At 45.2% G+C, this 27,002-nt stretch overlaps 2 protein-coding genes across 3 annotated transcripts; both read right to left on the bottom strand.

The window, feature by feature from the left end:
• Positions 1-1,750: 1,750 nt before the first annotated feature.
• Positions 1,751-3,610, bottom strand: LOC119284521 (ethylene-responsive transcription factor 1-like). The gene is made up of 3 exons (XM_037563641.1): positions 3,042-3,610; positions 2,245-2,971; positions 1,751-2,168 (listed from the first exon to the last, which is right to left on the bottom strand). Exons 1-2 carry the CDS (start codon positions 3,292-3,294, stop codon positions 2,274-2,276), a joined length of 951 nt encoding a protein of 316 aa, XP_037419538.1. The 5' UTR covers positions 3,295-3,610; the 3' UTR covers positions 1,751-2,168; positions 2,245-2,273.
• Positions 3,611-20,518: 16,908 nt separating this feature from the next.
• LOC119284520 (ethylene-responsive transcription factor 1-like) lies at positions 20,519-22,442 on the bottom strand. 2 transcript variants are annotated; one of them, XM_037563640.1, is made up of 3 exons: positions 22,173-22,442; positions 21,350-22,090; positions 20,519-21,274 (listed from the first exon to the last, which is right to left on the bottom strand). In XM_037563640.1, exons 1-2 carry the CDS (start codon positions 22,414-22,416, stop codon positions 21,378-21,380), a joined length of 957 nt encoding a protein of 318 aa, XP_037419537.1. In that variant the 5' UTR covers positions 22,417-22,442; the 3' UTR covers positions 20,519-21,274; positions 21,350-21,377. The 2 variants fall into 2 exon arrangements, with proteins under 2 accessions (XP_037419537.1, XP_037419536.1); XM_037563639.1 differs by having other exon boundaries at positions 21,218-22,090.
• Between the last annotated feature and the right edge of the window lie 4,560 nt (positions 22,443-27,002).

The following is a 27,002-nucleotide window of genomic DNA, read 5'->3' as shown; positions in this document are numbered from 1 at the left end:
ACAAAGCCCTTGGCTTCTGAATGTGCATTTCTTCAGAAGCAGTAAATCTGCAAGTGTTCCTCGTCACTTCCTTTTTTACCATGCCTGGAGTAACCAAATCTTGCACAAGGCCCATGGTTACTTTAGTAGCATGAAAGTTGATAGAAAAAAATAAATTCTCTAACAACAATCCATGGCTATAGATAAATTTAGAGCTATCCGCGCGGTCTGAGCGTTACAGTAGTACAGTGCTGCTTCAAGGAAAATAAGAGGTGATAGAGGAGAAATTTAGAAAATTTGCTTTCTTGTAGTAATCCTGCAATTTCTGTGCCAGAAAAGCCTGTGAGGACATGTAGAACAAAACGAAAAATAATACTCCCTCCGTCCCAAAATGTAAGCTTTTTGACACTATCATAGTATCAAAAAACGTCTTACATTTCGGGACGGAGGGAGTAGTCACCAGTAGGGCTGGAGATTCTGATAGAGGATATTCCTTATGATATTTTCCAGTGTCTAGATAGCGGAAGACAGGTGCAAGTACCCGTCATTATCTGAATATTTGAACCCGGGAAACTCTTTTTTAATAAAAACTATATATGGCATGTCCAATCTATTTATGAAGAATCATGAACCCTAAAACAGGGGCATCATACCGCAAATTATTCGCTCACCGGAATCGGCGTGGGTAGTAGTTTTCTGAAGGGTAGGATTAGGTACCATGTATGGGGTCTGAATTGTATTGGCATGGAACTCAACTTGCAGATAAAGCAATGCCAAAGTATGAAAACCGTAGCAACTTGCATGGTATTTTACTCTGCATATTATTTGCCTTAGCGTGCCCATCCACCTATGAGTCTATCTTTGCTTGAGAACCCTGCAACTTAAATGAAATAAGATTGTAGCGAATTGCTGTCATGCCCGTGTAGCGACAAGAATTATAATAGCAAGATGTGCACATTGCAGTCTAAAATAGGGAGCAGGAGTACAATTCAGCAGTTCATGAAAACCGCCGGCAGCCCGTAGGTTCCCACTGGATTGTGAGGCGGTTTTCACATCAGTTGGGAAACCACCCGGGAAAATCATGGCTGAAGGATACAAAATTATTTGCAAGATGTGGCACGACAAGCGCTTTCTGAACTTACATGTGTGATAATTTGGCGTATCAGACATAGTCCCTTGAAACTATTTAATTTTTCTGCAACATTTAGACATACTAGCGCGAAGTCCGTGCATTGCTACGGGCTAAAATTAAGTAAATATATTTACCTGTTAATAAATTACTACCATTCTGACATTTGTGCTAGAATCCAGGATTTATGATATCACCGCCACACATTGACATATTTATAGTAGGAAAGGATCAAGCACACAATGTAGCGAACACTTCCAGAATTGTACAACTTAACTGAATTCAGCAAATTGCCATCTTAATGCATAGTCCAATTCAAAATGACAGGATGAGTAGGTGACACAAATACACAAGATAAGAAGTGAAGACTATCTCTTCTGATGATGAACCTTTTCGTTTCTAAGGCGAAAGGGTGGCTGTTAGTTCAGTAGTGGATGATAGAGGTTTAACTTCTCTAGTTTTATGTTTGTTTCAGCATGGGCCGTGGAGAATTTCATGTTATCAGAGGGCAACATGGCTCCCCTTTGATGTAAACTGAACCTGTTTTGAACCTGAGACAGTGTGTTATCAGTTTCCATGAAAAATGAAAATCGGGGCGACTCAGAGAAGAAGATCGAGTCCGAAGGCGAACCGACCATCACAAAAGGTTGAAATCATTATATTAGGTAAAGATCAACTGCCCAATGTAGCAAATACATCCAGAATTATGCAGCTTCGCCGAATTCAGCAAATTACGGTATTTCTTACATAATCCAACTCAACATGACATGATGAGTTGGTGACTCACACACAACAGATAACCAGGCTCACAAGCTTATTCGGCATTTAACAATCTCAAGCACAGTCATAGACGGCACTACCGACATGATCAATTGGTAGGACTATTGACCAACAGCACCAAAGACTAGCACAAATCATGAAAGAGTACAGGCGGCCAGCAGTACATATGCACATACAGTCCGACGAGCAGCCTCAAACAGTGGAATACATTTCGAATCTGCGTTCATCAAGGAAGCAATCATGCGGTAGCCATGCATCGGCAGCACCCTTTCCTTCGTTCCTGGCCAAGAAACATAATCTGGTCTCAGCAAGGTTCTGAACAAGGAACTACTTAGATGCCAGATGCAGATTCTTACAACCGATCGAGCGCATCGCACGGAAAACGTCAGAAAATGGCGCTGTCCATGGGGAACTCCTCGAAGCTCCAGAGGCTGACGCCGTCCATGCCGCCGTCCACACCGCGGGCATCCTGGATGACGGCGTCTCCGGCGAAGAGGCTGTCCATGGATTCGTACTGGAGCATCATGAAGGGATCGAACCCAAGGTCGTCGGCGAACCCCAACATGGAGCCGCCGCCGCTCCCCTCCGACGAGTCCTCGTCGACCCTCGGCATCTTGTCGGCGAAGGAGCTCGCCGTGACAGGCGGTAGCACGGCGACGGCGGCGGTGAGGTCGACGAACGCGTCCACGTCGGAAAACTCCATCCGCTCGGGCTTGACCATCATAGCGTCCTGCTCCGGCCGTGCGCGTGGTGCTGCGGTGGCAGAGTACGCCGTCGTCCGCGCAGGCGGGCGCTGCGGTTTCTGCGCAGTTCTGCGGCTGGCGCGGCGCGGGCGCGCCCCGGCCCTGGCCGCGTCGGGGAAGTTGACCTTGGCCTTGCTGCCGCGGAGGCGTCGGGCGGCGACGTCGTAGGCCCGGGCGGCATCGTCGGCCGTGTCGAAGGTGCCGAGCCAGACGCGGGTGCCCTTGTGCGGGTCGCGGATCTCCGCCGCCCACTTACCCCACGGCCGCTGCCGGATGCCGTGGAGGGGGCGGACGCTCTTCTTCTTGCTCGCCGCCTGCGCCGCGCGGCCATCATCGTAGGCTGCAAAGGAATCTAGGTAAGTACGTAAAGACTGTACCCACACTCGATGAAACCACGAGAGATACCCTACCCAGGCCCGGAGAGAACGCAGGCTTGGATGCAAAAACGACATGTTCGTCGCCGTCCTCCTCCGCCTGCAGGTCGAGGTCGTCGTCGAAGTTCTCGAAGGCGGCCTCGAAGTCGTCGACATCGGCGACGCTGCCGTACCTATGCCCCTTGCTCTTGCCGGCCTTCTTTGGCGAGGCCCGGCCCGCGGCCACCTGCTTCGAGGCACGGCCCGCCGACGGCGGGATCAGCTCCGCTAGGATGGCGCCGCCGCACATTGTTTTCTCCTTCTGTCTCGCGCTTTTTCTTTCAGGTCTTGTGTAGGTCACAGAGAGAGGGAAATGCACCTACTTATAACACAAGCTAGCTGACGATCGTATCGTGTGGTTGGCACGGAACAGGTACCTCGGACGACTCGACAACTGAGGTGGCAAGGCATCACATGATGCCAGGTGGCAGGAACACAACGGTCGGCTCCGGATGACATGGCAGATGTACGTGGCAACCGGCAAGGGGCCACATGGCAGGACATGCACTTTGTCTTGCGGGATCCTATACAATCTAGATCATTAAATCTCAGTCAGCTAAAGTCTCGGTCGATGTTGTATTCATGAGATCTTATATGAAGATTCGTGCAATTTTCTTTTAGTTTTTTTCATGTTATGTCACTTAATATAGACTTAGTTAAGTCTCAGTTCACTAAGATCTAGCCACACCATACACAATGCTAGCCTCAAGGTTCTTATTAGTCTCTCTATAAAAAACAGGTGTTATGGTGGTGCATCCCGCAAATCAACAACCCTCTAGCTCTATCATCTCAGAGTACCAAGTACTCACTCCACGCATTTTGGCGCATGAATCGCTCAACTTTTTCTGATTCATAAACTTGCTAGCCACTTGGCTTGGATGCTCTAGTGACAGAGCTTAGATATCCATGAAAGGACAACCACTTGTATTACAAAAACTTTTGACAACAATTAGTTGGGCCTAATTGATATCATTGACCGATTACTTGAGCAGTGATGTCGCATCATCTGAAACAACAGTAATCAAGTACTCCCTCCATCTCAAAATCAAAGTTCTACTAAATCAACGACACTTATTTTGAAACAAAGGGACTATTACTTTCAGTAGGCACGGTAGGAAAACTTAGTTTAAAGTCCCAACAGCTAAAAGAACTACTAGGAAAGATGAGTCAGCTGGCTAAAGAATGCAATATTATCCACCTAGTGATTTTTTTTTGAAATCGCACTTAGTGACTTCAATTTGTCTAAGCATGCATCTCCTTTGGCAAAAAGAAGAATCATGCATCTCCTTCATAACACACACTCTCTCCTTGTCCCTAACCATGCAGGGGATGCTTCTTTAATTCAAAGGATTTTCGACGACGACGACAACAACAACAACAACAACAACAACAACATGACCTAACTCTTGGTTTTTGCTATCTATAAACATTCTCTTGATCCGGTTAAGATTGATCTCATGCGTAAAATGTTTCAAATGTCAATAAATTAATCATTTACTTGCATGTGATTTTCTAGAAACGCTGACTATAGTGTGCACATATACACAAGCGACTGAACACAGGAATTACAGAGTTTTGCAAATGAAAAAAAACATCATAGACACCTCATCATTAACAGGGACATTGTCCCCGCAAAAAATAATAAACAATTTAAATGAGATAAAGAGCATTGATCACGGAATGTAATTGTCTTGGGGCTATAACTGCCCTCCTAACCATCCAAGCAATGGCTGGTTCTGTACCTGTGATGTATAACATATGAAATTCCACTTCCACTTGAAAAAATATTGAGGACTCAAGCTGGCTAGTTCTCCAATGAAATCAACTTACGAAACGATTTTGTACCCCTTTACTACAAGGGTTGTTTTTATATCATGGCAATGAGAGTGAAAGTTTGGCATGTTAGTTTTAAAAGCTTTCATCAAATTCTGGATTGAGTTTATGTTTTCTTTAGCTTCCCCTTATAAGTTTTGAGCCAACCAAAACTTTGCCATCCAATTAACATGGCCTCATGTCTCATATATTATCATGTGATAGTATATATACTACTTTATCATTCTAAGTATGTTCATATACTATATCAGAGATATTTCAAAGCAAGCTATACGAAAAAATTCCATAGTTTTTTGTATATTTTAAAAATACCTTTATATTCATACGTATAAAATAATATATTAAGAAATAATACATACTACCTAAAAAGTAGGATATATAGTACCCGAATATTCTTATATACTACATACTATACATACATACTCTCGGTTTGGACAGATACTATATACTCCCTCCATTCCTAAATATAAGTCTTTAGGAACGGAGGGAGTACAACATATAAAGCTCACATGAGGGTAACTACCCCTGGGTGGTAGAAAATATTTGTAAAATGGGTGTTTATTTCTAGTTACTTACTTTCGTGTAAACAATAGTTAGCCTTTTAAGTATTTACATACCGGCTATCAACGAGAGCATTCGTTAGTTAGTCATGTTTCCTACCCTATTTTGTGTTGCGGCGATACCAATCAAACATTCACTACTAAGATAGTCGACCGAGAGCTAAAACATATTACCATGAATACTGTCGACCCGAAGATGTGAGACCTGTGAAACCGTGGCAGGAAACCGCTCTTGGTCACCTTCGTAGATATCTTGGTTTCTCAGTCGAAGGATAACCACAACGCAATGGTATATGCCTCTTGCACTTAGCCATTGGTGCAGCTTACACAATTTTAAAAAGGATTGCAAGGTCGGAACTGGATCAGCTTGGCAGGACTTATTAAACATGGCCAAGTGGCCAGGTGACCAAGTGCGCGAAGCCAGCTAAATTTTTCAATGGGGTCATCTTCACATATTGCATGTGAGCAACCTTAAATACACTTTGGTTACCATCAATCTAATACTACCTAGTACAATTTTTCACAAATCTATTGGGGTCATCTGACCCCAATGCCACAATGCTAGCTCCACCCAAGTGCATGCGATGCAAGGCACCCGTCCCGATCGATCTTCACATGGACACCGAGAGAGCTGCATCCCGTGACTCCCAGCTTGCAAGTTGCTAATGTTTTTTTTTGAGAAGTTTATTGCATGTTGCTTAGAACCAACGAGGCCAAACGTGGCATACATGCATAAACGACGAGAGAACCCGCGAGAGTACATGTGTCTCAATACAACTAAAAAGTCCCATTAAAAGAATAAAATACAATCCGGTCCTTGGAGAGCTTTTCTACAAACCAACCAATGCATGCTACCCACCACCGCCACTGAAACAGCCACCAGAAGAAGACATGGGCCTCCGCAATCTCAGAAACTGAGAACGCGCCACCGCTGTAGCCGGCTTTGTGAGTCAATGAAAATCCCCGCCGCGAGCTTATAATGCCGGATTCAGTACACAATGGGCGCGTGGGGGAGGGGAACGGCCAGGTGCTCAACCTATCGCTACTAGGCACTTTTCCAACCATGCGAAATCTCAATAATGCCCTCGGCGGGGCACCGAATTTACAGGCGATGGCATGAGCCTCTCGAAATTGTTTCGATCTACAGTCGATTGTTTTGATCAAACGGACGTGGGCATTCGGGAGAAGGATCCGACAGGCGAAAACACATCAAGAACCCGATCCAACGGCCAAAAGCGCCTAAGCTTTGAGGAGACGGGGTTCTCCCAGTATGTATCTTATGGGATGCCAGCCTCAAGGATCTTATTATTCTCTCTCTAAAAATGCAATGTTATCGTGGCTGCAACCTGCAAATGAACATCCCTCTAGCTCTAGCATCTTCTAGTATCAAGTACTCACTCCACACAATTTGGGGGCCTGAATCGCTCAACTTTTCGTGATTCATGAATTTGCTAGCCACTTGGCTTGGATGCTCTACTGACCAATCATAGATCCATGAAAGGACGACCACTTGTATTAAAAAATAGACAACAATTAGTTTGGCCTAATTGAGATATTATTGATTGGTTGCTTTAGCAATGACGTCACGCTGTCAACAATAATCAAGTTGTATTACTTTCAGTACGCACCCTAGCTTAACTTAGTTTAAGGTCTACTGCCGAGGCAGATCAACAACAGCTAAAAGAACTACTAGGAAAGATCAGGCGGCTAGCTAAAGAATGCAATATCATCCACCTAATGACTTTTATTTTTCTAAGTATGTATCTTCTTCATAACACACTTTCTCCTTGTCTGTAATCATGCATGGAATGCTTCTTTAATTTAAAGGATATTCAACAACAACAAAAATAACTGCAAGTCTTGGTTTGTAGTACTTTTTTGTAAACATTCTCATGATCCAGTGAAGATCATAAAATGTGTCAAACATTAATGAAGTAATTCATCTACTTGCATGTGACATTTTTTGTGTGGAAGCGCTTACTATAGTGCTCACACACACAGAATGCGTACTAAACACTCAAGTCAAAGTGTTTCAAGATTGAAAAAGAACCATCATAGACAATTTTACAGGGACATTGTCTTCTGATAAAAATAATAAACCGCTTAAATGAGACACAGAGCATCAAAGTGCGATGTGATCGTCTTGGGCCACGACTTCCATCTGAACCATCCAAGCAATGTTTGTTTTTTTACTTGTGATATCTTACATATGAAATCTCAGTTCCACTTGAAAAATAATTGAGGATGCGAGAACTCAAGATGGCTAGTTCTTCAATGAAATGAACTTTGGACACGATTTTGTGACCTTTTACTGCAAGGGTTGTTTTATACCATCCCATTGAGGGCGAAAGTTTGTCATGTCAGTTTTAAAGCTTTGACCGGAGTTTATGTTTTCTTCAGCTTACCCTTTCAATTTATGACCAGCCAAAAGTTTGCATCCAATTAACATGGCTAGGGTTATGCCTGATATGCTTGCAAAACAAACAGGTATGTATGTTAGGTAAAATGGGTATTTATTTGTAGCTACTTCCTTTTTTGTGTCGGTAGCTACATACTTTTGTGTAGTCGATCGCTACCTTTTTAAAGTATTAACAGACTAGCGACGTCATCATCATCATCACCATGTCAGTAGTTAACACTATTTCCTATCCTATCCCCTGGCAGCGTCAGATGCAGAGGTCGAGGGTCATCCTCCATTTCGAAAGAAAAATCCCTTGGCAGCGTCACTGCAATGATATGGAAATCAAACATTCTCCTGGAGATAAGAGTGTGAACAGTGTTGACCCGGAGATAAGGGTCCCATGAAACTGCGGCAGGAAACCGGCATGCTCGTTCTTTTCTTTTCTTTCGGTTTCCCGGCTGGAGCATAAAATCAAAGAGGCAAAATATGAGGCTGCCTCAAAAAATTTGCAGCACCAAATAGAGATAGAGCATCTGCTGGAGCATTGTTTTTGAATCAAATTGCCTGAAAAACAGTTTTTTGGGCACTTGCCCTATTTTGCATCATTCGTTGCAGACGCTCTTACCCTAGCGAAGGCTTTTTTGGCCACTGTTTCTTTATTTCCACCGGTCGAAGAATCCAAAAGAATGTTTATATAGCGGCTGGTTAAACCGCGGGCTGTTCTCGTTTGCACTGGTTGCCACTTGCCAGTCTTGTGGGTGCCGATGGTTTGTGTTCAGCCCAGTGCCGTGAACACCCATAGAACTCAGCTGCCCTTTGAAGTAATAAACCCTGTAACTCAGCCCACAACCTGCTTGTGAGCGCACCGGGATCCCTTTATCCCTTTTCGGTTATATATATAGCACTGCTATTTATAGCATCCCATTCCCAACCCAAGTCATGTATTCCTCATTTGCTACTGTCAGCTTCCTGCCTGCTCTGTGCAGTGTGTTGTGATGTCTCTCAAGTCCATTTTAGGTCACGTCACATACATACCATCTCCGAAGACTGTTCAGATGCAAAGGTTCATTCATGCATCCCTGTGTTTTCCATGTAAGTGTTCATCAGCGCCCCGTCGTTTCCGTATTTTTAACCATGCGTAGGTAATAGTTCATTTTCGGATCAGTTCGCACCGGTTGGGGTAACAAAATCTTGCACAAACCCTTGTCTTCTGAATGTGCATGTATTTCATAACCAAACCCAAGTATTCTTGTGTGCACAGGGAAATTCAATATAAATCCTGATAGACAATCCTTGGAGAGAGACAAATTCAGTGCTACTGGAATGGTCAAATAGTTATAGTGGTACTTCAGAGAAAAGACGAGCTGATAGTGATACTGACCCTTTGCTTGCTTGTTTTGTAGTAATCCTGCAGTTTCTGTGCCATAAAATTAAGCTTGTAAGGGCCTATAGACCAAAATAACAAATAATCATCATCAATAGGTCTGGAGATGATCTTGCCTATGTTTCATGATTTTTTCGAAGGCCATTTGGAGTTGTTTCATCTAAATTTTGGTACGATAACGTTATTGCCGAAGAAGGAGGCGGTCCGGATAGAACAATTTCGACCCATTTGCCTGCTGAATGTGAGTTTCAAAATCTTCACAAAGGTTGGAACCAATAGATTGACACAAATTGCTCACTCAGTGATTCAACCTAGTCAGACAGCTTTCATGCCAGGACGACACATACTCGAAGGAGTAGTTGTCTTACATGAAACTCTTCATGAGATTCACTCGAAGAAACTAGATGAGGTTATCTTAAAAGTGGATTTCGAGAAGCCTTATGATAAAGTAAAATGGCCTTTTCTTCAGCAGGCAATGCGCATGAAGAGTTTTAGTGAAACCTGGAGGCACCAGGTGGATACTCAAGTCCAGAAGGGTAGTGTCGGAATTAAGGTGAACGATGACATTGGTCACTATTTCTAGACGCATAAGGGGCTGAGACAAGGGGATTCCATGTCACCCCTTCTGTTCAATATTGTGGCAGATATGTTGGCCGTCATTATTGGCAGGGCCAAGCAACATGGGGATGTAGAGGGTCTAGTTCCTCATCTGGTTGATGAAGGGGTGTCCATTCTATAATATGCTGATGGCACTATCCTTTTCATGGAACATGGCATGGCTAAGGCACGTAATATGAAACTTATCTTATGTCTATTCGAACAATTGTTTGGCTTAAAGATCAATTTCCATAAGAGCGAGGTGTTCTGTTTTGGGAAGGCAAAAGACGAGGAACACACTTACAGACAATTGTTTGGATGCGAGTTAGGTGCCTTACCATTCAGTTACTTGGGTATTCCGATTCATCACCGTAAATTATCTAATAAAGAATGGAAAGTAATTGAAGAATGAATCGAAAAAAAACTCAGCTGCTGGAAGGGCAAGTTGATGTCATATGGGGGCCGATTAGTTCTGATCAACTCAGTACTAACTAGCATGCCAATGTTCTTATTCTCGTTCTTCGAAATTCTGAAAGGGGTTCAAAAGCGACTTGATTTCTTTAGATCTCGATTCTTTTGGCAGTCTGATGAGGCCAAGAGAAAATACCGTCTCGCGCGTTGGGATATCCTTTGTCGACCTAAAGACCAAGGGCGTCTCGGTATTGAGAACTTGGAAATTAAGAATAAATGTCTTATGAGCAAATGGTTGTACAGGTTAGGGACAGAGCCGGAGGGCATGTGGTCTCAAATCCTGCGCAATAAGTATTTGCACTCGAAAACGCTAGCCCAGACTACCATCAGACCAACTGATTCACCGTTCTGGAAGGGACTTATGCGAACGAAGGATCTGTTTTTTCGTAGGGTCAAATTCTTGGTTGACAACGGGATGTCAACGAGATTTTGGGAGGATACATGGTTAGGAGAGACACCCTTGGCCTTACAATATCCTATCCTTTACAATATTGTGCAACGTAAGAAAGATTACGTAGGTATCGTCCTTCAAACTATTCCCTTGAATATCCACATACGTTAGTAGGTGCGAGATGGACAGCCTGGATGCACTTGGTCCGGAGATTGATTGAAGTTCGACTCTCCGACGTGCCGGATTCTACACAATGGAAGTTAACTAAAAATGGGATATTTACGGTGAAATCTTTTTATACGGATTTGATTAATTCTGGCCCTCTCTCAAGGTCACTTCATATATGAAAGGTTAAGGTTCCTTTGCGGATTAAAATTTTCATGTGGTTTGTCCACAAGCAAGTTATACTCACAAAGGACAACTTAATTAAGAGGCGATGGATAGGCAACTCGCGGTGTTGTTTTTGTGCTCAAGATAAGACAATACAACATTTATTCATTGAATGCCCACTTGCCAAATTACTGTGGAGAACGATTCATATAGCTTTTAATATTAATCCCCCAGTAGATATTGCGTCTTTGTTTGGGACGTGGTTGGCTGGGGTTGAACAGATCACGGCGGCTCGTATTCGGATTGGAATATGTGCGCTGCTATGGGCTATATGGAACTGCAGAAACGATATGATTTTTAACAGACAACACAACTTAACTTTTTTGCAGGTTATCTTCAGAGCTACAGCTTGAATCCGTACGTGATCCTTACTCACTTCTATGGACTCCAGGGAGCCTTTGGTTACTGGGTGCAACCAATGGGAGATGGTGGCTCGGGCTATATTCAACCGGTTCGAATGACGTTCACATAACAGGATAGAGGGCTAGAGAGCTTGTCCTTATTATCCCCGTATCGGTTGTTTTTTTAGGCCTTTTCTATGTTTTTGCTCCGTTTGTGAGCTGTAAGACCTTTATGATGATACTTCTTGCATTTTTAATAAAAGGGCCGCATGCATTATCATGATGCAGAGGCCGGGGGTATACTTCCATTTCCCAAAAAAATAGGTCTGGAGATTCTGCTATAATAGTCATCATCAATTTCCTGTACCCGTCCTTATATGATAATTGCAAGAACTTGGATGATAATATTACTGATCCGGGTATGCCTTGGATTAAGTTTTTCTAGAGCAGCCTTGAATTAAGTTTTTTTTTCTTTTGGAACACAAACTGCTTTATTCAGATAAGAACAACACAGTTGCAGTTTTACATAGCGGACTTTGCAAGACAGAAAAAAATAAAAACGCCTAACCGACGAGTTGCCGTTGACGAGAACCATCCACACCGAGAAACACAATCAAGTAGGATAGGCAGAGTAATGAAAAGTAATGCTGGACGACAGAAAGAAGGGAACCATGGGCTCTTGTCAGCCCACGGCCTGCTTTTGAGCACCCGCAGGTTTGCTTCGCCTGTATACTATAGAGTATTAGTATCCAAAAAATATAGATTCGTAGTCAGAAACCATTTCCCCGTTCATAGCACTACTACTTATAGCAACCCAACTCAAGTTCTGTAGTCCTCACTTGCTCCTGTCACTTGCCTGCTCTGTCCAATGTGATGTCTGAAGCAGTTTCGGCCGTCACACGCATACGACTGTTCTCTTTTTCTTTTCTTTTTTGCGGAAAATATGATGACTGTTCTCTCCTCCGAGTGCATTTCTTCGGAAGCAGGGGCTGATCCATGCATCTTTCTTTTACATGTAAGTGACCGTTCATCCTCGTATCTTCTTCCTTTTTTTCATCATGTGTATCATTTTCTAAGACCTATGGAGTAACAAAATCTTGCACAAAGTCCTTGCCTTCTCAATGTGCATGTAATTCATCACAAACTCCGGGTATTTTAGTACCGTGAAACTTGACTGAAAAAAAAAAATTCTCTGTGAAGAGGTGCTTGTGGAGAATTCAGAAAATTTGCATTCTTGTAGTGATCCTGCAATTTCTGTGACAAAAAAGCTTGTGACTTTGTCAGGACCTGTAGAACGAAATGAAAAACAGCCAAGAGGGCTGGAGATTCTGCTAGAGATGTTCCTTAGGATGTGCATGTATAATCTCCATTGTCTAGATAGTGGAAGACATGTGCAAGTACCTGTCCTTATCCCCCCACACCCCCTTTTTTAGAAACATCGCTTACAACACGCAACACACTCACACACACACAACACACACAGCGCCTAGATGAAGTTACCACGGTCGCATCGCTATTAATGAGGCATCAAAGCGTCAAGCCTGCAGTTTGATATCTAGTGGGTTGGGGGTATCACTGTCCTCCTAACCATCCAACACTGGTTGATTCTCCTTATTTGAATATTTAAACTCAGAGAATTCTTCTTTAATAACATGTATATGTGGCATGTCCAATCTACTTATGAAGAATCATAAACCCTAAAACAGGGGCATCATACCGCAAATCATTCGCTCACCGGAATCAGCAAGGGTAGTAGTGTTCTGAAGGGAAGCATTTGTTAAACATATATATGTACAGGTTTGGCGTGTCCCTTTGTAACACGCCTTGAGGCTCACGGCTTGGTAGTTAGGAGATTTATTCTGTTTGTGTTTATCTCTCTTATCTCCTAAATCCCTCCTGTAATATCACTTGATGGTTAGCCTCGACGCTGCCATCTCCTGTACCGATCCCCTCAATCAATATATAAACCACGGGTCTCCATGTATGGAGATTGAGACGCTTACCCATAGGTTTCTACGTGGTATACAGAGCTAGTCCTTTCCATCACATCTAGCGCCATCAACCTTCACCCACCATGTCGTCTTCCACCTCTGCCATCTCCTCTGGCCTCAACAACAATACATCTGAACCTCTTACCCGCACCAACTATATCCTATGGCGCGCCCAAGCCAGATCACAGATCATGGGCGCCGGCCTATACAGTTACCTCGATCAAACCATCGAAGAATCTTCCAAAACAATCACCACCAAGACCACCGATGGCAAGGACCAGGTTGTTGTGAACCCTGACTATGCCCCTGGTTAATCCAGGACCAACAGATCATAGCATATCTTCTCAGGAATCTTTCCAAAGAGGTTCTCGTCCAGGTCGCGTCGCTTGAGCGATCACATGCGATCTGGAGCGCCCTAGGGAACATGTTCTCTGCTGTCTCCCTCTCTCGCACCAACAACATCTGAGCCGCTCTCACCAACGCACAGAAGGCGTTTCAATCCACCTCAGCGTACTTCGGCCACATGCGCTCGCTCTCTGATGAACTCGCGGCGGCGGGCAAACCCATCAGAGAGCCAGAGCTCATCTCCTTCATCATTGCGGGCCTCGACATGGAATATCAGCCGATCATCTCTGCGCTGGACATCCGCACCGAGCCAATCACCGTTGAGATCCTCTTCTCCATGGTGGCGAACTTCGACCAGCGGGTCGAGATGTTCCACGGCAACGGTGGTGGCGCCTTCAAGTCATCGGCAAACATTGCTTCTCGCAGCCGAGGCAACAAGGGCAACTACCGTAACCAGAAGGGCAACAACGGTGGCTCCCGTGGCGGCGGTGGCTACGGTGGCGACGGGGGCTACGGTGGCACCAGCCACGGCAATGGAGGCGGCGGCTACAACAGTGGTGGCGGCTACCACCAGAACAACAACCAAGGCGGCGGCTGGGGCTATCATGGTGGTGGTGGCGGCTACCATCACCAGGGCCCCCCAAACGGCAACAACAACACTCGGCGCCCCCCCCCCCCAGCAACAACAACAGGGGGCGCAACTTCCAAGGCTATGAGGACTACGAGGGTAAATGTCAAATTTGCAAGAAAACAAATCACATAGCTAAGGACTGTAATTGGCGTTATGCCGAGGATGGTGCCCAAAAGAAAAAAATTGCAGCTGCAGCCAACACGTCATATGGTGTCGATACCAACTGGTACATGGACACAGGTGCCACCAATCACATCACTGGCGAACTGGAGAAGCTGACGATGCACGAGCAATATCGTGGCCAAGATCAAGTCTACACCGCAGCAAACGGTGCAGGTATGGAGATTAGTCATATTGGTCAAGCAGTTATCAAAACCCCACATAAAAACCTTGAGATCAATGAAATCTTACATGTCCCTAATGCGTCCAAAACCTTGTTATCTGTTCATCGCATTGCCCTTGACAATAATGTTTTTCTAGAATTTCACCTGTTCTTCTTTTTGATCAAGGATCAGGTCACGAAGAGGGTTTTTCATAGGGGCGTCTGTGTGCAAGGGCTCTATGCATTGCTTCCCAAGTATTGCCAGTTCAATAAACAAGTCTATGGTGCCATCAAGCTCTCTGCTGAAAGGTGGCACAGTCGCTTAGGTCACCCATCTTTTTCTACTGTTCATCAAATTCTTAGTAGAAATAAACTCCCAGTTGTTGGTGAGAGAAAATCAGAAACTATTTGTGATTCATGTCAGAAGGCAAAAAGGCATCAATTGCCATATCCTGTTTCCACTAGTATGTCAACCAAGCCCTTGCAACTTATTTTTTCTGATGTTTGGGGTCCAGCACCCACTTCTGTTGGTAGGCACACTTACTATGTGAGCTTTGTCGACGATTATAGCAAGTATACTTGGATCTATCTCCTAAAGAAACGATCCGATGTGTTCCAAGTGTTTCATAACTTTCAAGCTCTCGTGGAGCGTAAATTCGATAGTAAAATCATAGCCATGCAGTCGGACTGGGATGGTGAGTATGAAAAATTAAACTCTTTCTTGCAAAAGATTGGTATCTCTCACCATATTTCATGTCCACATGCTCATCAGCAGAACGGGTCTGCTGAGCGTAAGCACCGTCACATCGTTGAAGTAGGCCTCGCCCTCCTAGCTTCAGCTTCCATGCCACTCAAGTTTTGGGATGAAGTGTTTCTCACTGCCGTACATCTCATTAACATGTGGCCAAGTCGTGTTATTTCCAATGAAACTCCTACTGAACGCCTCTTGCATGTTACACCAGATTACACCACTCTCCGTGTCTTTGGTTGTGCCTGTTGGCCCAACCTTCGTCCCTATAATACTCGTAAGCTTATGTTTCGATCCAAAGAGTGCGTCTTTCTTGGGTATAGTGCTCAACACAAGGGTATTAAATGCCTTGATGTTGCAACCGGCCGTGTCTACATTTCTCGCGATGTCGTATTTGATGAAACGAAGTTTCCATTTGCCAATCTTCATCCCAATGCCGGTGCTCTTCTTAAGAAAGAAATCCTTCTCCTTCCATCCAGCCTTCGTGTGGGTAATGATAATTGTGATGACCATGTATTGACTAATACTCCTAATCCTTTGCCTGAGTTTGATACAGAAAAAAACTACAGTCCCAATGGTGCAGAAATCAGCCAAAACGGTGCTCCAGATGATGCAGCAGCGAACGCAGGAAATCTGGTGCAATCTCCTTCGGGATCCGTGCGCCCACCTGCGTCAGACTTGACAGCATCCGCCTCGGGATCCTCCCCGTGCCAGGCGGATCGCCTCGTCCCTCCGCACCAACCCGACCTTGCCATGTCGTCATGCGCTGCAGCATCGGACCCCGTGGGCTCGGCGCACCAATCAGCGACCCGGGCTCTGTCGCCTGCGCGCTATGCGCCCACCCCACGGGTCTTCACCAGGCGGGCCCCGCGCTCCACCACGGTCGCGCCAGGCGGGCTCGACGCGCGCCCCGAACCGGATGAAGCTGGCTCGCCCGGATCCTCTGTGGCGGTTCCCTTCACTTCTGCGCCTGCGCCCACCACAGATGATCCCGGCAGCCTTGACGCGCCTGCCGCCTCATGATCGGCTGGATCTGCTGGCGCGATCCCTGCCACTCCTGACGGATCTTCTATGCCTGATCCTGAGCCATCCGCCGTGCCTCGCACCCGCCTTCGTACAGGCACACTTGCACCTGTTAATTATAAAACCAAATGTGGTTTAATTGCTTCTGATGTTGTTACAGGGGAACCACGCACTGTTTCTGAGGCTCTTGCTGATCCAAAGTGGAAACTTGCCATGCGTGAGGAGTTTGGAGCACTTCAGAAAAATCGTACTTGGCATCTGGTTCCTTTCCGTCCAGGTACAAATCTAATTGATTGTAAGTGGGTTTTTCGCATCAAGCGACGGTCAGATGGTTCCATAGATCGCTACAAAGCTCGTCTCGTTGCCAAAGGATTCAAGCAAAGGTACGACCTTGACTATGAGGACACATTTAGTCCAGTTATTAAAGCCGTCACTATTCGTCTTGTTTTATCCATAGCTGTCTCTCGAGGTTGGTGCCTTCGTCAGCTAGATCTACAGAACGCATTCCTGCATGGTGTTCTAGAAGAGGAAGTTTACATGAAGCAACCTCCTGGGTTTGTTGATCCTGATAAACCATTTCATATCTGTAAACTGGATAAATCGCTCTATGGACTGAAGCAAGCTTCAAGGGCATGGTATTCTGGTCTCAGCTCCAAACTGCACACCCTTGGATTTGTTCTCTCCAAGTCTGACTCTTCATTATTTATTTACAACAAATCCAACACTGTTATCTTCGTGCTTATTTATGTTGATGACATCATTGTCACTAGTTCATCTAATAAGGCAGTAACAGCTCTCCTGAAAGACTTGCAGTCAGATTTTGCTCTCAAAGATCTCAGCGACCTGCACTTCTTCCTTGGCATTGAGGTCAGGAGGAATCAGGAAGGTGTCCTTCATCTTTCTCAAGAAAAGTATGCCACTGATCTTCTGAGCAAGGCAGGGTTGCAGGGCTGTAAACCATCACCAACACCACTCTCCAGTTCAGAACAGTTGTCTCTTGCAGAGGGTGTTCCTTTGAGTCCAGAGGATGGCACCAAATACAGGAGTTTGGTAGGAGCACTTCAGTACTTGACACTCACCAGGCCTGACATTTCTTTTGCAGTGAATAAAGTATGTCAATTCCTTCATGCACCTACTTCTACTCATTGGACTGCAGCCAAACGTATACTCAGATATGTGAAGAACACATTGAGTGTTGGGTTAACCTTCACCAAGTCAAACTCCACTCTGGTTAGTGCTTTCTCTGACTCTGATTGGGCAGGCTATCTAGATGACAGGAGGTCTACAGGTGGATTTGCAGTCTTCTTTGGGCCCAACTTAATTTCTTGGTGTGCAAAGAAACAGGCCACTGTATCAAGGTCAAGTACTGAGGCAGAATATAAAGCACTGACAAATGCTACAGCTGAAATAATATGGGTTAAAGCTCTGCTTAGAGAACTTGGCATATGTTATACACAAACTCCATGTCTCTGGTGTGATAATATTGGTGCAACATATCTTTCTGCTAACCCTGTCTTTCATGCAAGAACCAAACATATTGAGATTGACTATCATTTTGTGAGAGAGAGGGTTGCTAGCAAGGAATTGGAAATTCGGTTCATTCCCTCAAAGGATCAAGTTGCGGATGGTTTCACAAAAGCTTTGCCCACAAGATCATTTGAAGAATTTAAGCGTAATCTAAACTTGAGAAGTTCAGATTAAGGGAGGATGTTAAACATATATATGTACAGGTTTGGCGTGTCCCTTTGTAACACGCCTTGAGGCTCACGGCTTGGTAGTTAGGAGATTTATTCTGTCTGTGTTTATCTCTCTTATCTCCTAAATCCCTCCTATAATATCGCTTGATGGTTAGCCTCGACGCTGCCATCTCCTGTACCGATCCCCTCAATCAATATATAAACCGCGGGTCTCCATGTATGGAGATTGAGACGCTTACCCATAGGTTTCTACAGCATTATGTACCATGTATGGGGTCTGAATTGTGTTGGCAATGAACTCAACTTGCAGGTAAAACAATGCCAAAGTATGAAGACCGTGGCAACTTGGATGGTATTTAACTTTTTCTTTCCTGCGAGGGACAACTTGCATATATTTGCATTAGCGTATCCTTCCACCTATGACTCTCCTTGCTTTAGAATCCTGCAAATTAAGTGAAATTGGATTGCCCATATCGCGACAAGAATTATAATAGCTAGATGTGCAAATTGCAGCCTAAAATAAAGAGTAGGAGTACAATTCAGCAGCTCATGAAAACCACCGGTAGCCTTTAGGCTCCCACCGGATTGCGAGGCGGTTTTCGCATCAGTTGGATAACTACTCCGGGAAAATCATGGCTTGAGGATACAAAATTGTTTGCAAATTATGGCACGGCATGCGTTTTCTGAACTTACATGTGTGATACTTGGCGCATCCCCATAAACGATTTAATTTTTCTGTGACATTTAGGCATACTAGCATGAGGTCCCTGCATTGCTCCGGCTAAAATTAAATAAACATATTACCTGTAGTTCCTCTTTATCTTTGCATAAAGAAATATCATTCTGTCATTTGTGCTAGATCGAATCATTTATGATATAGTTTGTGGCAGACCAAACCATACATACCCAGTATTATTCCTATCTTATGCGAGATCCGACGGGTGTTAGGACCACATCCACATATTGACATCTTTGTACTCCCTCCATCCGAAAAAGTTTGTCTTTCAAATAGATGTATGTAGCATCAAGTTAGTGGTAGATACATCTATTTAAGGGACAAGTTTGGGACAAATTTTTTCGGACGGAGGGAGTAGTAGCTAAGGATCAATTGCACAATGCAGTGATCACATCTACAATTGTACAGTTTAACTGAATTCAGCGAATTGCCATCTTAATGCATAATCCAACTCAAAATGACAGGATAAGTAGGTGACGCATAGTCGCATACACACAAGATAAGAAGTGAAGAATATCTCTGCTGATGATGAACCTTTTGGTTTCAAAGGCGAAGGGGTGGCGGTTAGTTCTGTAGATTCCAGAGATATTTGTCTTAAATTGCGGGTGAGCCCCTACAAGAAAAAATCAGAGTCCAAAGACGAACGGACCACCACCACAGATTGACATCTTTTATGTAAAGATCCACTACACAGTGTAGCGAATACATCCATAATTGTATAACTTAAGTGCCTCTTTGATCCGCAGGATTTGTGGGGACAAAAACACAAGAATGAAGTGATATGTCATCTTTAGTACCGCATGATTAATGTGGGCATTTGACTGTGCGCAGAAAAAACGTATGATTCTTCGCATGAGGTTGGAGTGGATGGAAATTTTTCTATGAAAGCCAATACAAATGAATTCAATGAAAAAATTCCTATGGATTTTAATCATACTAATCACTGCCGAAATTCCTTAAGAATCCTTTGAAACAAAGAGCCTTTAATTGAATTAATAAATTTACAATCCAACTCAACATGACATGATGTGCGCGGGTGACACACGATAACCAGGTTTACAAACGTATTTGGCATTGACAACCGCAAGCACAATCATAGAAGGCACTGCCGACACGATCAATTCGTAAGACTATTCACCAACAGTAGGAAAGACTAGCACAAATGATGGCAGAGTACAATACAGTTTGATACAGGCGGCCAGCAGTACATCCGCACATACAGTCCGACGAATCTGCATTCATCAAGGAAGCAATCATGCAGTAGCCATGCATCGGCTGCGGCTAATTTTTTTAAAATAATACACTTTTTTTTATAAATTTTCAGAAATATTACGCTGAATACAAAATTTTTAAAAATAATACACCGTCGGTCGGCCTAATCAGCCCACAGCAGGCCGACTGGGCCTAATCGGCCAACAGCAGGCCGATTAGTAGCCTTTCAGCCTAGGGATGACCGACAGGCCTCTCGATCGCAGGCAAGGGGCCTAGTCGGCTTATGGGAAGCTAATTGGGACTAATCGGCCTCCCGTAAGCCGATAAGTGCATGGCCAATGCAATCGTACGTGGGTTCAAGTCATGCGCTGGTTAGCGTGGCTTGTGAGGCTAGCTAGCCGGCAATACCGATTCCATAATACATACGGTTTAGACGTGACACCATTAGTCGGCAATACCGATTAATCAACTAGCTAGCGTCAAGATCGATACAGCAGGCTTCGATAGCTAGCTTGTTACGTCAAGATCGATACAGCAGGCTTTGGTAGCTAGCTTGTTACGTAGTGCGTGTTGTCTCCTGGAAGAATCGATCAAGCGTGCCTTGTGTATTCGCACATCTTGCCAGAAAGCAATCCGCAGGTCGTAGTACTTAGCCAGTGTACATACGCATTCGGTCGACCGACGAAAAGTAATCACGAGGAGCGATCGGGACCTAGTCAACAACGACATCAGGCCACGCACGGATAGCCACGCTCCTTGATCCCGGTCGCCGCATGCACCATATGGTATTGCCAGTTTTTTTTATTGTTTGCCAGCTAGCTAGCCTCACAAGCCACACTAACCAGCGCGGGACTCGAACCCACGTACGATTGCATTGGCCATGCACCTATCGGCTTACGGAAGGCCGATTAGTCCCAATCAGCTTCCCATAGGCCGACTGGCTCCCCTGCCTGCGGTCGAGAGGCGTGTCGGCCACCCCTAGGCCGAGGTCGATTAGGCCCAGTCGGCCTGCTGTGGGCTGATTAGGCCCAGTCGGCCAGCAGAGGACCGACGGTGTATTATTTTTAAAAAATTTGTATTCAGCGTAATATTTCTGAAAATTCATAAAAAAGTGTATTATTTAAAAAAAATAGCTCGGCTGCGCCCTTCCTTCGTTCCTGGCCAAGAAACAGAATCTGGTCTCAGCAAGGTTCTGTGCACCATGGAACAAGATGCCAGATGGAGATTCTTACAACCGATCGGGCGCATCGCACGGAAACGTCAAAAAATGGCGCTGTCCATGGGGAACTCCTCGAAGCTCCAGAGGCTGACGCCCTCCATGCCAGTGTCCACGCCGAGGGCATCCTGGATGACGGCGTCCCCGGCGAAGAGGCTGTCGATGGATTCGTAGGTGTCCGAGCAGGGGAGCTGGAACAGCGTGAACGGATCGAACCCAAGCTCGTCGGCGAACACCAGCATGGCGCAGCCGCCGCTCCGATCCGACGAATCCTCATCGACCATCGGCTTCTTCGCGCCAGTGACAGGCGGCAGCGCGGCGACGGCGGCGGTCAGGTCGACGAACGCGTCCGCATCAAAAAACTCCATCAGCTCAGGTTTGATCATCATAGCGTCCTGCTCCGCCTGTACTACGTGTGCGTGTGCAGCTGCGGTGGCAGAGTACGCCGTCGTCCGCACAGGCGGGCACTGCGGTTTCTGCGCAGTTCTCCGGCTGGCGCGGCGCGAGCGCGCCCCGGCCCTCGCCGCGTCGGGGAAGTTGACCTTGGCCTTGATGCCACGGAGGCGGCGGGCGGCGACGTCGTAGGCCCGGGCGGCGTCATCGGCCGTGTCGAACGTTCCGAGCCAGACGCGGGTGCCCTTGTGCGGGTCGCGGATCTCCGCCGCCCACTTGCCCCACGGCCGCTGCCGGATGCCGTGGAGGCGGCGGACGCTCTTCTTCCTGCTGGCCGCCTGCGCCGCGCGGCCATCATAGTAGGCTGCAAAGGAATCTAGGTAAGCAGCGTAACGATTGCAGCCATGAACCCCGTATACTCGCTGAAACCACGAGGGTTGCCCTACCCGTGGAGAAGGCGGGCTTGGATGCAAAAACGGCATGGTCGTCGCCGTCGTCCTCCGCCTGCAGGTCGACGTCGTCCTCGAAGTCCTCGAAGGCGGCCTCGAAGTCGTCGACATCGGGGGTGCTGCTGTGGTGCCTCTTGCTCATGCCGCCATTCTTGGGCGCGACCCCGCCGGCGGCCACCTGCTTCGGGGCACGGCCCGCCGACGGCGGGATCAGCTGCGCTAGGATGGCGCCGCCGCACATCGTTCTCTCTTTGCTTTTTCCGTTGGGTTTTTCTTTCACGTGCTGTGTTGGTGGCCAGGTCGCCTACTTATAAGGCTGGTCATAATGGAGAGGAACTTAGAGTAACATCACACACTTCAATACAACTTTACTTATGTGGTACATATTTAATGAAGAGAGAGGTGCTTGTGGTAACTAGCTAAGTTACCGGAACATCACACACTTTAAAAAATAATATATCTATAACCTAATAAATACATTGTTGCATGACACTATATAGATGTTCCTATCCACTATGAAGATAGTAACATAGTCTAAAGAAATGTGTATGTTACTAGCTTATATTGTTGCCCATTGTGACCAGCCTAACCGAGCTAGCCGACGATCGCGTCGTGTGGTTGGCACAGAACAGGTACATCGGACCACGTCCTCGACAGCTTACGTGGCGTGGCAGCAACACAGTGGCAGGGCAGATCTACGTGGCAACTGTCAAGGAACCACAGGGCAAGCACTTTTTCTTGCCGGATTCTATACATAATGCCAGCCTCAAGAATCTTTTTTTTTTGCAGCAAGCCAGCCTCAAGAATCTAATTATTCTCTCTCTAAAAAAAGTAATGTTATCGTGGCTGCAACCTGCAAATGAACATCCCTCTGGCTCTAGCATCGCCTTGTCCGGAAAATATCCCTCGGAACCTGGGTGTAGATTAACCTGATATGAAAAAAATAGCAAATGAGGGAAAAAGATCAAATCATTCTGAAACTTTTTCAGAACAAACTTGACCTCCTAAAGTATGAATTTTGATTTTTCTAACCACATGTCCCATGCGGTAACCTCCTAAAGTACTCGCATAAAAAGTTCCACGAATGAAGAACTCCCATTGACTTCAAGGAAAAGAAAAATATTTTTTGTAGGACAAAAAAAGTGAATAGTGACTCTTATATGGTACTGATTTTGGTTTTCGTCGCCCACAATACATGGAAGTCATTGATCCGCAAAAGTTGTATACCAGTGTAACACTTGATCATGCTTGTTTCTCAACATTTCATTAAGGAATTTTTTACCTTTTTTACAATTATTGTTTCTTTTTAACTTGGGTTCATCTACACCTAAAGGTTCCAAACGTCTACCTCCCTCATAGTGCCATGTACTCACTCCACGCAATTTGGGGCATGAATTGCTTAACTTTTCGAGATTCATGAACTTGCTGGCCACTTGGCTTGGATGCTCTAGTGAGGGCATCTCTAACGCGGTCCCTCAAAGTGTCGGTAAAAGTCAAGACTACAAAATCTAGACACGTTTTGCCACCCAACATTGTCCCCTAAATGTCCATGGACCAGTCCACATGTCCATTTTTCTCCAAACCGGAAGCAAATTTGCGGGAGCTTTGTGGGAGTCCGGACACCCATGTGGAGATCCGGCTTGACCCACCGTAGTTGGACCACATGTCCCCACAGCCCATGTGCTTTGTTCTATCTAGGTCTGTCTAGCACACCCCTATTGTTTGGATTTGATGTCTATTTGAGGGATAGATTGGCTAGTTGGCTCCTCTATCATATCCGCGAACGCGTCCGAACACGATCCACGGACAAATATCGTGTCCATTTTAAGGGTCTGCACTGAAGATGCCCTGACCGAGCATAGATCCAGCGAAAGGCTAACCACTTGTATTACAAAAACTTTCAGCAAAAAATAGGTGGGCCTAATTGATATCACTGATTGATTACTTGAGCAATGACGTCACACCATCTGAAACATCAATAATCAAGTATTACTTTCAATGGGCACCCTAGATAAACTTAGTTCAAGGACATCGGGGTAGATGAACAACAACTAAAAGAACTACTGGAAAAGATTAACCGGTTGGCTAAAGAGTGCAATGATATCCACCTAGTGACTTTAATATGTCTAAGCATGCTTCTCGTTCACAACACACTTTTTCCGCCTCTCTAATCATGGATGGGGTGCTTAACAACAACGACAATATCATAACTCTTGGTTTTTACTATCTGTAAATATTCTCTTGATCTAGTGAAGATTGACCTCGTCCGTAAAATGTGTCAAACATTAGTCAACTAACTCATTCATTTGCATGTGACTTTTTTTAGAGATGATGACTTTAGCATGCACATACACGCATAACAGGGACATCGTCTCACATTGAAAAATAAACCGCATCAAACATAAGGTGTGATCGGCTTGGGTTCCAACCTCCCTCCTAACCATTCAAAGGATGGTATGTTCTATGCTTGAGGTATCTAACATATGAAATCCCACTTCCACTTGAAATTTAATCGAGGATGTGAGAAGTCAAGCTACATAGTTCTCTAACGAAATCAACTTAGGACACGATTTTGTGCCCTTTTACTGCAAGGTTCGTTTTATATCATGCCATTATGGGTGAAAGTTCATCATGGCAGTTTTAAAGCTTTCACCAAAGTATATGTTTTCTTAAGCTTTCCCTTTTAAAAAAATTAGCCATCCAATTAACATGGCTAGGGTTTTGCCAGATATGTTTGCAAAACTGACATATATGTATGTTAGTAAAATGGGTGTTTATTTGTAGCTAGTTACTTTTGTGTAAACGATAGTTAATTTTTTTAAGTATTTACATTACATATTTGGTGATCAACGAGAGCATCATCAGCATGTCATTAGTTAGCACAGTTTTGTACTTTATTCCATGGCAGCGTCACTACTGCGATAGCAATCAAACATTCACTCCCAGAATATTTGATCGAGGGCTAAAACATACTACTGTGAACAATGTCGACTAGGAGATAAAGAGCCCCGTGAAACCGCCGCAATGAACAGTGTCGACTCGAAGATAAGAGCCCCATGAAACCACGGCAGGAAACCGCTCTCGGTCATCGGCGTGGATATCTCGGTTCCCGGGACGGAGGATAACCACAACCCAACAGTATATCCGTATATGCCTCTCTTACACTTAGCCATTTGTGCAACTTGCATAATATTTTTTCTGAAAGAAGGATTGCAAGGTTGGAACCGGAGCAGGTTGGCAGGATTAAAATTTTCTTTTTCTTGAGAAAGACGGGAGTAATTAAACAATATTTTTTCTGAAAAGAAGGATTGCAAGGTTGGAACCGGAGCAGGTTGGCAGGATTAAAATTTTCTTTTTCTTGAGAAAGACGGGAGTAATTAAACATGGCCAAGTGGCCAAGTTACAAGTGCATGCGATGCGAGGCACCCGTCCCGACCGGTCTTCAGACGGGGGAGCTGCGTCCCGTGACTCCTGGATTGCAAGTTGCAAGGGTCTCTTTTGCTTTTTTTTTTGAAAAGGGGGGAAAACCCCGGCCTCTGCATCAGTACGATGCATACGGCCCTAAGGGTCTCTTTTGCTAGTTGCAAGGATTGTTTGGTACGTGGAAAATGACCTGCAGGGTGCATGCATGTACCTGTGTTGAATGTTGACAGGTAGCTAGCTATCTGCTGGCCAGGAATCGGCAGCATAACGGGCGTGTGGCCAACACGCTCCGTGCTCACCCGCAAAAATAAAATAAAATCAATCAAGCACTCTGTGCTGATACAGAACAACTCCTTGTTTTTTAGTTGGAAATTGTTTCATTTTTATTCAAATCACTGCAGACACCGAAGCTACCACAGAATCAATACACTCTGGTGGCACCGGGAATCAAGTCTTACAAAGTTTCTTGATGCAACCTTCTCTAGCTAAATTGTGTGTTGCGCCATTCGCAGCGCGACACACGTAACCCACGTTAAACTCGTCGAGAGTGAAGTAGAGTTTTGATCTCCTGAACCACATGCCCGTATGCCTACTGATCCTTATTGTGATCAGTTGATTCGCGCATCACCGTCCGAGCAGGTATCTCAAGATATGTCTCCTCACATTGATCTCCATGGCCAGCTTGATAGCAGGTCAACAGGTGAGCAGTTCGGCAAGCTCCGGATTGGCAACCAAAGAGAAAAAATGGCAATGCTCTTTGTGGTCCGTGAGAATTGTGCCTCCGCCACCAAAATCCAACGTTTTAGGCATGGCTCCATCACAATTTGCTTTCACCCAGCCAAGAGCAGGCCGCTCCCAACGCTGTGTTGAAGAGCTCGGCAGCGCACCCGCCGGTTGTTTCTTGATGCTTTTTCACTCCTCAGTCACCCTCATTATTCTCTCTCCAATACTCCTCTGGTCCTTTTTATTTTACTTGGAAATTGTTTCATTTCACATACTCCCAGCGATCCACAATTCATAGAGCCCCTTGAGCACCACAGTTCTCTCATCGGCATGCGCCTATGTGAACCACTGGAGCAACCACCCTCGAATGATGCAATGCGGATCCACGTCCGCATGAAGCTCCACCAGCGGTGTAGAAACATTCTACTTTAACTCCTTTCAAAATACGTACTCCCTTCGTCCCATAATATAAGAGTGTTTTTAGTTGAAAATGTGAATAGCCCCAAACGTGTGCATAATCAAGTCTTCCCGTCCATATGCTGAAAAAACACTCCCTATTTAATCATTGTGTGCAACAGTTCTGATCCTACAACTATCCCTTACGGATCGGCTTAGCTGTGAAACACCACCATTGTGGCAATCACGTACAGACTTACAAGATCCATTATTTTTTTGGATCCC

The sequence above is a fragment of the Triticum dicoccoides genome, chromosome 4A, assembly GCF_002162155.2.
Source record: "Triticum dicoccoides isolate Atlit2015 ecotype Zavitan chromosome 4A, WEW_v2.0, whole genome shotgun sequence".
NCBI lineage: Eukaryota > Viridiplantae > Streptophyta > Magnoliopsida > Poales > Poaceae > Triticum > Triticum dicoccoides.
Note: the sequence above shows the minus strand (reverse complement) of the source record. Positions and strands in the feature narration are given on the sequence as shown.